Source organism: Scomber japonicus, chromosome 23, assembly GCF_027409825.1.
Source record: "Scomber japonicus isolate fScoJap1 chromosome 23, fScoJap1.pri, whole genome shotgun sequence".
Taxonomy (NCBI): domain Eukaryota; kingdom Metazoa; phylum Chordata; class Actinopteri; order Scombriformes; family Scombridae; genus Scomber; species Scomber japonicus.
Genome location: NC_070600.1, coordinates 26,247,459 through 26,259,179, shown reverse-complemented (window position 1 = coordinate 26,259,179; position 11,721 = coordinate 26,247,459). Strand labels below are relative to the sequence as shown.

Below are 11,721 nucleotides of genomic sequence, written 5' to 3'. Positions count from 1 at the left end.
CTAGTAGTATATAGATGAGTGGACTTGTTGTATACTTGAAAATACATTTTAATAAACTTAAAAATGTTCCAGTTTAGAAGAAGAGGTATTAAATTAGTAACTTTCTAGTACACTACAAGTCCATGGTCCATAGTATACTTGCTATTCTTATACTTACACTCAAGCATACTTTTAATATACTACTTTTAGCTGAGGGAAAGCTGAACTACAGCACACTGTGAAAAGCACACGACTGATGCTGATAATGTGCAGAGAAAGATCTGACTTCACTTTGCAGAGTGAAACTTTCTCATGAGAGTATTTACAGATTCAGGATTCAGAGTTCTTCAAATGTAGAAAGATGAACACAGGCAAGAGAGAAACTGCTCACCAGGCCCGGGTGTCTTCAGTTATGAGATTGACCGGCAGCCAAACAGCAGAGTGGTGGTGTAGTTACTGCAGGCTCCAGCAGGGGGAGAGGTGGTGTAGTTACTGCAGGGCTCCAGCAGAGGGAGAGGTGGTGTAGTTACTGCAGGGCTCCAGCAGAGTGGTGGTGTAGTTACTGCAGGGCTCCAGCAGAGAGGTGGTGTAGTTACTGCAGGGCTCCAGCAGAGGGAGAGGTGGTGTAGTTACTGCAGGGCTCCAGCAGAGGGAGCGGTGGTGGTGTAGTTACTGCAGGGCTCCAGCAGAGGGAGCGGTGGTGGTGTAGTTACTGCAGGGCTCCAGCAGAGGGAGCGGTGGTGGTGTAGTTACTGCAGGGCTCCAGCAGAGGGAGCGGTGGTGGTGTAGTTACTGCAGGGCTCCAGCAGAGCGGTGGTGTAGTTACTGCAGGGCTCCAGCAGAGGGAGCGGTGGTGTAGTTACTGCAGGGCTCCAGCAGAGGGAGAGGTGGTGGTGTAGTTACTGCAGGGCTCCAGCAGGGGGAGCGGTGGTGGTGTAGTTACTGCAGGGCTCCAGCAGGGGGAGCGGTGGTGGTGTAGTTACTGCAGGGCTCCAGCAGAGGGAGTGGTGGTGTAGTTACTGCAGGGCTCCAGCAGGGGGAGCGGTGGTGGTGTAGTTACTGCAGGGCTCCAGCAGAGGGAGCGGTGGTGTAGTTACTGCAGGGCTCCAGCAGAAGGAGCGGTGGTGTAGTTACTGCAGGCCTCCAGCAGAGGGAGCGGTGGTGTAGTTACTGCAGGGCTCCAGCAGAGGGAGCGGTGGTGGTGTAGTTACTGCAGGGCTCCAGCAGAGGGAGCGGTGGTGTAGTTACTGCACGGCTCCAGCAGAGGGAGAGGTGGTGGTGTAGTTACTGCAGGGCTCCAGCAGAGGGAGAGGTGGTGTAGTTACTGCAGGGCTCCAGCAGAGGGAGAGGTGGTGTAGTTACTGCAGGGCTCCAGCAGAGGGAGTGTAGAGCTGTCAGTCATTACACACGTGACCAGAGGGATGCATGTGTGTTGCAGAGTTTCATAAAGTGATGCAGCTCGAGTGAGTCAGCGTTTTGTTTTAGATCAGAAATTAAATGTAAACTATGTGTAGGTTTGGTGTAGAGAGAGGAAGAGAGGATATCATATTGTTTTGTTTCATTAACATTAAGATTCTAGTCGAGTGTGAATCTCAGGCCTGCAACGTTCCTCTTTAAACACTCAGAACCCTACAGAGGGGGGATCGGTACTTTCAGAGTAAAAGCACATCATCAATGTTCATAAGAAATAATAAAAGAGGGTTTTTTCTTTCTTCCTGGTTCTAGTGATGTTTCCTGTGCAGAGCCAGAGATCTGGAGGTAGATCATTAAAAGAGAAGACGTTTCTTTAAAGAACTAAAGAGGCCAAGTTCACTCTAAAAGTGTTAGAGGCTGTTTCCACTGTGTTGAGGCCTTGCTGCTTATATTAGTGTCTAAAGTACCATGACCACATCTGTCACTTCCTGCCTGAGCTATCAGTGTGTGTCTTACTTCCTCTTTTATTTTGAAAGGTTTTCTCCTTGTGTGTGTTCTGTTACCTGTACTTCCTGTGTCTTCGTGCCTTCGTTGGTTTCCTCACAGACAGATTATAAGTAGACGTATCAGAGCGGAGGTGTAAGCCCAATTAAAATGATCACAACTCCCAGAACTTTACCTGATGTTCACACAGTTAAAATTAAATTATATTATGCTCTTTAACAAAGACAGACATGATTTAGCATATTAATAAATGGAGAAATGAATTCATTTTCTGCACAATGACATTAAAGGTATTTATACTTATATTTAAATATAGAAACAGTTTGATTGTTCATTTGATCTCTCGTCCTGTTTGTTATCAGCTCTTGTGTATTTAAGGTTCAGTTTGTTCTGTTTGCTCTGCGCTCTTTTAGCTTCAGTCACTTTGTGTCTTGCCTGCTCAGTCCTACAATAAAGTTCTTCTTCAGCTTTGCTCAGCAGTCTCTGCGTTTGGGTCTAACTGCTCTGCACTGTGTGACAATGTGGATCAATCAATCTTTATTTATAAAACACCAAATCACAACAGAAGTCATGTAAAGGCTCTTTACACAGAGCTCAGGCTGTTGCACAAAACCTATGAAGCCGGGATTTTCCGATCATCCTGGCTGAATCTAGCCGGGACTCGGTTGCATGAAAGCAGAGGAGCATAAATTAGCAGACGCAGGCTAACAGCCATGCTATGCTAACAGCCATGCTATGCTAATCCTGGTGTTTTATTCATTCAGTCAGCGTGTTGTGAGGACTGAAGTCATCAGGGTCGCTAGTGTCTTCTTAGGCCATGTATACACGTAGACATTTTCAATAATAACATCGTAAAATAAAAGTTTTCATCTACACAAATAACAAACACACCACATAAAGCCCAAAGAAAGATTACACACCTGACATCGATGCTCTTTCTGTCCCATACTGTGATGTTCAGGAACACAAACACTTTTCAGAAATGATCGTTTTCAGAGACCTAAAAACAGTTTTCCTGGAGATGAAAGGCAAAAACACATGAAAACATATCAGTTGTTTCCAGATACCAACTACATGTGTTCATACCCTGATCTGATTTTAAAGGAATATAGAGTGTTGTTTCAAACAGTCACACAGATCTCTGTTACGTTGCATCACATCCATTTATTTTTAGAATGGTTCAGTATCAGAAACACAAAGTGAAAGTTTGTCCTTACTAAATAACAAAGAGCTCATCACTGATCTCTCCTTCTCATCATGAGTTCAACACACCTGTCTCCAGTTACTCATTCATTTATTCCCACCTCCCCACCACAGATGCAATACATATTAAAGGCCAGCAGGGGGAGGGTTAGGGTCTCCCCACCACAGATGCAATACATATTAAAGGCCAGCAGGGGGAGGGTTAGGGTCTCCCCACCACAGATGCAATACATATTAAAGGCCAGCAGGGGGAGGGTTAGGGTCTCTGGGTTAGGGTCTCCCCACCACAGATGCAATACATATTAAAGGCCAGCAGGGGGAGGGTTAGGGTCTCTGGGTTAGGGTCTCCCCACCACAGATGCAATACATATTAAAGGCCAGCAGGGGGAGACCTTCACCCACACATCATATCTCAGTAATCATGAACTCTTACACCATCAAAGAACCAATGTTACTATAAAATATCTATCTATCTATCTATCCACTGCAACATCAATCAAACGTTCAAATGAAATAAAAACACAAACAGCATGAAAATAAAAATTAATTAATTAACTAAAATGTAAAGAGAGAAGATCCAGATGTTTGTGATGTCACACATGTATTGATCCCATCCAGACATACAGTCTGCTGCACATAGACATCAATGTAAATCCTGCACACAGTCATAGATGGTGCTGTGATGCTCCGTCACTGACTTCACTACAGCACTTTAATGATTTATACATTTATTTATTGATTTATCAAGTTTACACAACTGAACTCATTTTATTACATGTTCTGCATCAGTTGGACTAAACTCTGCTCTCATTAGTTTGCAGCTTTGCAGTTTAGCTCACTTTTAACTCCTTCACTTTTCAAAATAAAAACCTTCCTACAGTCAGACAGAGGTTTATATTTACCCTGACCTTCAATAATTTGGGTTATCTTGAATGTTTCATAGGGAGGGATGAGTACTTCCTCCTCATCTGTTCCACTATCTGGATAATCCTTCAGATAGGCTCCTGAACACGTCTCTATCTGAAAGCAGGTCTCATTACCATATTTTGTAAGGTTTGTTCTGAAAGAGCTGGAGGCAAACGAACCAAACCGGATGATGTCGCTAACGTTGCCGCTGAAGACAGATTTGGTTTTTCTATAAGTAATGTGACAGCGTTGATTGTTATTCAGGATCTGTATGGCAGAAGTCAGCCAGAAATGTAAATAGTGGAATCTGAAGGAGCTGCCGTAGATGTTCTTACCGGTCCGGACTGCTGTATTGAATTGATCATAAGTAATGTTAGATGTATAAGCACAGATTGCCTGCATGTGGATCTTGGTGAGAGCCTTATCTTCTGCGTTTGGTCGTTTGTTTGAACATCCTTCTGCATGTTCCCAGGCATCTTTAAATGTTCCCACAAACTCTTCTTTGAAGAATTTGTGGTTGACCTTCTCCATTTCCCCTTTGCAGCCGTCGTACATGTCATCAACAGCTTCAGGAACCATGCTGAGTCGATAGGATTTATTTGGAGGTGGAGCAGAATGATCACTCTGGAGAGCAGAAGAAGAAAGAACAGGTGAAGTTACACAACAAAGATGTTATGATTTATTCAACGTAACTTGAAATGACAGTCATATAAAGTACAGCAGTGAATCCAGGTTGAAGTCTAAATGTTTTGTGTGTAAAAATCTCACACATGATGAGAGGAAAGTAAATGTAAAAATGTCCCACACTGTTAACAGGAAGCGCTACTCACCACAAACCACCAGATGAGGACTGAAAGTCCGACAGTAAGAACAGCTCCTCCAGCGATTAGGTATGAACACTTCATCTCTGCAGTCAGGAGAACAGCTGTACAACATGAACACACAATACATTTCAGTTCTATAACCTGTTATTCAAATATCATCTTATTAACATCGAGGATCCATCAAATGATCATATTTCTTATCCTTTCTGTTCAGCTTTTGTAAGGTGTGAATAAAATGTCCAGATTAATTTCAGTTTATGTAGAAAGAGTCAAGTTTCTGTGAAGCTGTTTAGAGAGAATCCAGACCTCAGTGATTATTCTGCTGTTTATTATTTAGAAGATATGTTTCTGTGTATTATTAAGTCCAAATGATTTCACGTTATCGTCTCCTGGTGCAGTGTGTCCTGGTTCCTCCTGAGTAGACAGGACTGTGCAGGAGCTCAGTGAGGCTCTGATCCAGGTCTGGGAGGAGAGAGTTAAAGTTGGCCTGTCCAGAGACCAGCAGGACCAGCAGGCTGGATCATTGGCTAATGGTGGCACATTGTTGTGCAGCGGCTCTTAGCTCTCCTGTTTTGTGCTTTTTTGTATGTATTTTGTTGAGTCTGATGTTTCATCCTGGTAAACTCTGCCAAGTAAAGCTTGTGTATCAGTCTTCAAAGTAGACACAAACCTTCACAGAGCCATTAGCAACCAGCAGAGGGCTCATCCTGACGGGCTAAACATAATAGCTGGTGATTTTTAATCAGGCAAGCCTAAAGTCTGTTCTTCCCAATTTCACCCAATATGTGAAATGTTCCACCAGGGAGAAGAATATACTAGATCATGTATATTTAACATCAAACATGCATACAGAGCAGTGCCACAGCCACATGTAGGCCAGTCTGACCATCTGTCACTGCATCTCATACCAGCCTAACCCTAACCCTATCGCTCTTCGATTGAGAGCGTTCTCACATTCTGCATCACAGCGTGGAGCTCGGCTGCAGACAGGAAGACTCTGCAGAGAGTCATAAACACAGTCAGGAGGATTATTGGCTGCCCTCTACAGTCCCTGGAAGAGATCTCCAGCTCCCGTTGCCTCAGAAGGTCCAGATCGATTCTAGGAGGCGCTGCAGGTCTGAGAACGCACCTCCAGACTCACTAACAGTTTATTTCCCTGGGCCATGAGAACTATCAATCAATCAATCTTTATTTGTATAGCACCAAATCACAACAGAGTTATCTCAAGGCTCTTTACACATAGAGCAGGTCTAAACCAAACTCTTCAGGTTTTAACTTTAAAGAGACCCAACATTCCCACATGAGCAACAGTGGAGAGAAAAAAACTCCCTTTTACAGGAAGAAACCTCTTGTTCAATACTCTTGACCGCTGCTTGCTTCTATTTATTCTTTTATTTATTCTATTTAATTCTATTGATCTTATTAAGTGCAATATCTTCCTATGTTTATCTTTTTTAGCTTGTTTTGATCTGGTTTTATTGTCTTAACAGTACAAATGGAGTGGCAGCTGTAATCTCATTATATGTTAAATATAATGACAGTAAAGCTTTTCTAGTAGTTGTGATTTATTTTCAACAATTTTATAAAAACAAAACATAAATAAATAATATCTTCAAACCAATTGTTATAAACTCAGTCAGATTCAGTCACTGTTCAGAAAAGTGACTTTAACCAGATTTCTTTTTCATTTATATTGAATAAAACTCACCAATCAGGATTCAGAGTTCTTCAAATGTAGAAAGATGAACAGTTCAATGATTTAATCCGACACTTTAACTAAAAGTTTCCTTTGAGTTTCCAGATGAAGTTTCTGCTCTTTACTCACACAGAGATAGATGCTGTTTGACTGCAGATCGCTTTCTGCTTCCTGTTGATTTTCACCCCTTAAAACCACAAACTACCACTTCCTGTCACCTTGCAGCCTGCTCAGCTCCTCATTCAGTTCCAGTCTACGTGATCACAGACACGAAGCATCAAACCTCCAAAAAGACCAACAAGTAGAAAACAGAACATAATTGTCATGTATGGAGGGAGATGTGCTTCCTTCTGCTTCAGCAACATAAACCTTCTTCATCTTAGTTATTACTACAATTATAGAAGCAGAAAGTTAGAAAGTTCATCTCATGTTTATGTCTCCATCTCATGGCTGATAGGTGAAAAGCTGAACTACAGCACACTGTGAAAAGCACACGACTGATGCTGATAATGTGCAGAGAAAGATCTGACTTCACTTTGCAGAGTGAAACTTTCTCATGAGAGTATTTACAGGTTTAACCACACATGAAGACATGTTTAGTACATGCTGTACTTCCTGTCTGTCACCTCATAGGAGAAAACCTAAACGAGTAGATATGTGTGTGTGTGCGTGTGTGTGCGTGTGTGAGCTTTAAAAGTCATCAAGCCACAAAAACAGAAGGTTGAACCTTTAAGCAGCAACATAAAAAGCACCGACCTGAATTCAGGTTCAACAAATGAAGTTTATTTAAAAAGACCAAAATGAAGCAAACCTGGGAGCACCTTGACAGCTGAGTGGTTAGTGAGCGTGCCACATAAAGGCAGCGTCGCTGGTTCGATTCCAGCAGAGACCTTTGCTGCAGCTCGTTCCCTCTCTGGCGCCCTCTATGCCCTGTACTGGGAAATACAGGCAAACACTCCCAATAATAAACCTTTAAAAGGAAAACACAATCAGTCCTAAAACAAACAGCTAACCAGTGAAGTGATGATAGAAATGGAGTAATGTTGTCATGGAGACGGTCTGAAAACACTAAACACACTAAACACTGCTGGGTTGAAGATTAAAATGTTTTATTGTTGAATAAGGAGACAGAACACACAGAGTGACATCAACTCGTCTTAATGAGCAAACAACTCATCTAATCTATTCTAGTTTCTGAAGGAACAAAGAAATGATCTGTGATTGGTCAAACATATCAGCTTATATGATTACAGCCAAATAACCACAACAAGGAAAAAACAATAACCTGACTTCCACAATATTAAAATAATAAACCAAGCCCATTTTTATCTCTTTAATCACTAAACATCAACTTTCATAAAGGCATAAACTACAGAAACAATGAAAACAGTCAATATTAATAACTAAACACATCAAGTCATCTTAAAACCATCAAAGAGTAAATATGCTTACCAAACTTAAGTCCATTAAACAATTAGGGCTGGCTGTCAAACGATTAATTTTTTAATCGCGATTAATCGCAGAGTGTCCATAGTTAATCACGATTAATGGCGTTTTGAATTGCATGTTTAAAATCCTGTTATTTTCCATTTGAAGGCAGTTTTAAGCCCATAATGTAAAGCATTTCTTACCAGAGTGTCTTAACTGGGAATCAATCACGGCTCTGCTGCGACTCCCACACTCCAAAATGGTCCTTTGGTGGAGCTGAGGCTGGCTTGGCTGCACCTGGGTGTTTAGCGTGGAGGTGCTAACTCAAACTCCACGTACTCCGGTGGTAGTTAAACTCCGTTTGACACAGGTTGCATTTTACTTTTGACTTGTCAACTGAAGCGTCTGGAAGTGTTTTAAAGTTAAACAAGCCGTTCAAAAGTCCAGTAGCTCTCTTACTTTCCATCAGCGCGGTAGGTTTACTGCAGGAGGCCACTTCAAAGCATAGCGCTACAGCTAGAGGAGCCGTCTACGGGGGAGTAGAAGGGACAAAAAGGCTTGCTACATTAAAATGAGATTTTAAAAAATTAACGCGTTATGGATTGCATTAATCTAATCGCGATTAACGCGTTAACGTTGACAGCCCTAAAAACAACCCATCAGTGGTCTTTAACTAAAGGTAAATACATTGTGCCTAGCCCATTAAAGATATACATATAGGCATTACACTTATAACTTCTCATAGTATACTCCATCATCATTACAAATAAGAACATTAATGCTCATAAAAATAAACAGGAAACAACTTATTATCAACTCTTAACCTGAAATACTACATTTACTAATTAAGACTCTAATGTTTTAAAATCTACAATCAATAAAAAGTAAAAAGTAATAATACGAAAACATTTCAATACAAAGTCAAAATAAAAACAGTGATCATTGTCAGAGTTGGTAAGAAGTTGTGTCTGGAGTTGAATCACATGGTAGAGTGAGTGACACACTTTCCACACAGTAGAGGGTCACCAGCATGAAGAGGTTACTAGCTCTGATGATGCATGCTGGGATGGATCCCATCTTGTGTCATTGTTCTAACATTAAACACAGCTGGGAGCAGTTGGGGAGGAGCTTACCATAACAGCTGAAGCTTTGTTAACACGCTCACTTATTTCAACTTGTTCATTTTCCTCCTGACAGCTGCTGCAGGGTTTGAAGCTGCAGGAAATATTCATCATCTTTATGATAGTTGAGTCCTATGTACAAACAGTCTGTTCACACACACACATTGGTGGTGTGTGTGATGCTCCTCATTCACCGTCCTGTTCCTCTGGTATTGTGACAGTACAATCTTTGGTCCAATGAGCCGTTTGATGACTCCAGCAGACATCACTTTATCTCTGTTGTCAGAAGTGAAGCTCCTGCCTCTGTCAGCTGAACCATCTGAAGCTTCTTGTCTGTTCATTTACATTTCTTCATTTGTTGGTTTCTTTCATCCTGAACAACAGTCTCAGTATTTAAACAATATTTCTTAACATGACAAACATCTATATACAAGTATGTTACACAAGAGTTAGACGCCTCCAAGACAGGAAAGGAAGAGTTTCAAGCTGAATAAAAAAGCACAGGCTTGATGTTGTTATCAACAGAACCAGGATGTGATTTGACCTGCATGCAGGTTTTCTGACCAATGAGAAATCATTTCAGAGTTTAACTGAATGAAATGAGTCTGTCACATCTGGGCTCGTATTTATCAAGCGTCTCAGAGCAGAAATCACTCCTAACTGTCCAAAAATGATCAGAGTGTTACATCTCTGCTCCTACTTTTAGGAGGAAAAGAGTTTTCTCTGTCAGAAGAGACAATGATGGAAGTCAAGAATCAAACGTTGATCTGGATTAATGAACGTTGTAATAATAATGAGCATGACGAGGGTCTTCAGTTACAGACCACTAAAAATGTTATTAGAACACAATCATGTCATCTGCATAATGAAGGATATCTCAACTTCATTACAACAGTTAAATAATTTATAGGCTTTTTTTTATTGATGCTGCTTCAAATAACAGCAGAGCTACAGTCTGATATTAGAGAGAGGAGGATGCAGCTGAACTATATCTGTTTCTATGGTTACACTGTTTTTACCTTCATGTAGAGAACAGAAGTTAACTTGGGGTTTAGCTGAAAGAGGAAGTGGACAGTGGAAGAGAAGATGTTCTTCATGGAGAGGCTTTACAACATGTGTCTGTGTAATATGTGCAAGATGCAGCACTATTACAGGCTGTGAAACCATGAGGCTGAACCAAGAGGATTTCACCAGCTCAGTCACATGACCTGTTATCTTAATGAACACATAGGCTGCATTTATTTCTCAGGCTTTCTTTACACTTTGTAAACACCATCTTATAATGAATGTTGGCTTCATAGTTTAGTTCCATAACCTTGGTAAGTTACCTGCCTGGTTACCTGTCTATACACATAATATACCAAATGACCACTGTTTAATATTTCCAGCTGAGACTGTGAGAAAACTACAACACGTCATCATTATTTCTACTCTGCTGCTCTGACTGTGGTAAAACAGCCACGTCTCACTCTCTCCCAGCAGTAATCCTTCTCCTGCTGAAAGTCACAGTCAATTCTCTTCTGCTTCATTCATTAGTTTTAGTCCTCGTTAACTCTCAGTGTGATTCTGAGACGCTTGATAAATATGAGCCCAGGCTCACAGTCTGACTTATAACACCTGGTTTTATCTTTTCTGCATCAAACTGCTCATGTAGAACTAATCTGTAAAGTGCTGACTTCAGCTAAATCTAGAGATAACTGTTCAGTTTGGAGTCAGTTAAGAGATTTAAGTGAAGATGACAAAATCCAGATCCAGACTCCAGATGGATCATCAGGATCCAGCCGATCCTCTCTCAACACTCCTGGATGTTCAGTCAGAGTCTGACAGGGAGGGGATCGCTCTCACTCTGACAGAGATCACTTCCACCACTCCTTCCATCTGATGAGAGAAGAAGAAAGAACAGAGGAGATAAATGAGTGTTTAGTGAGACTCACTTGATCAGCTGTCAGTCAGTGGTGCAGCACATCCAGTATAAAGAGCAGCAGTGACTTCAGTCCTGTTCAGACCAGAAGTGGAACAGCTGTGCAGCGTAGCTTGCTTCCTTTCAGCTCTCATGTTAACGTGTTGGAGTGAACACACTGAGCTCCAAGCTCACACACCTGCACACACTTTAACTATCAAGTGTGTTTCCTCTGCAGATTTCACTCAAGTACACAGAGGAAATAAAGTGCTGAGAGTCATGAACACATCATTACTGCAGAAACAGAGACATTCACTCATCAGTTTACTGATGGATTTACTGCTGATACATGTCAACTCTTATCAAAGTTTAAAGCTACAGAGTCTCTGTGGGATTTGAAGATGTTTCCTGCTGTTAAATCATCACATGACAATCAGTCAGAGCTCTCAGCTAAACAGCTGCTGTGATTCCTGGACTTCAGCAGAGGTTCTGGTCTGTATAAAGACCACATGGTTACTAAACGTAATGATGCTTGTGTGAAATCAGAGCCAGTGATTTGCAGGCTGCAGTCAGACTGATCTTAGAGCTATTAGATCTATACATCTTGTAAGGCTGTCAGCTGTAATCCAGCTTTATTTCCTGCAGACATCAACACAACAACAACAGTCGTCTTCACATCAACTCAAACACATGATCACAACAAGCTTCTGGCTCATCTGATTGGCTGACTGTTCTCTCTCTCTCTGT

General features: G+C 41.5%; 1 protein-coding gene across 1 annotated transcript; it reads right to left on the bottom strand.

Moving 5' to 3' along the window:
• Window positions 1-3,662: 3,662 nt before the first annotated feature.
• Window positions 3,663-4,910, bottom strand: LOC128353176 (T-cell ecto-ADP-ribosyltransferase 2-like). The gene is made up of 2 exons (XM_053313853.1): window positions 4,836-4,910; window positions 3,663-4,629 (listed from the first exon to the last, which is right to left on the bottom strand). The coding sequence occupies exons 1-2, from the start codon at window positions 4,908-4,910 to the stop codon at window positions 3,910-3,912; spliced, it is 795 nt and encodes a 264-aa protein (XP_053169828.1). The 3' UTR covers window positions 3,663-3,909.
• Window positions 4,911-11,721: the final 6,811 nt, after the last annotated feature.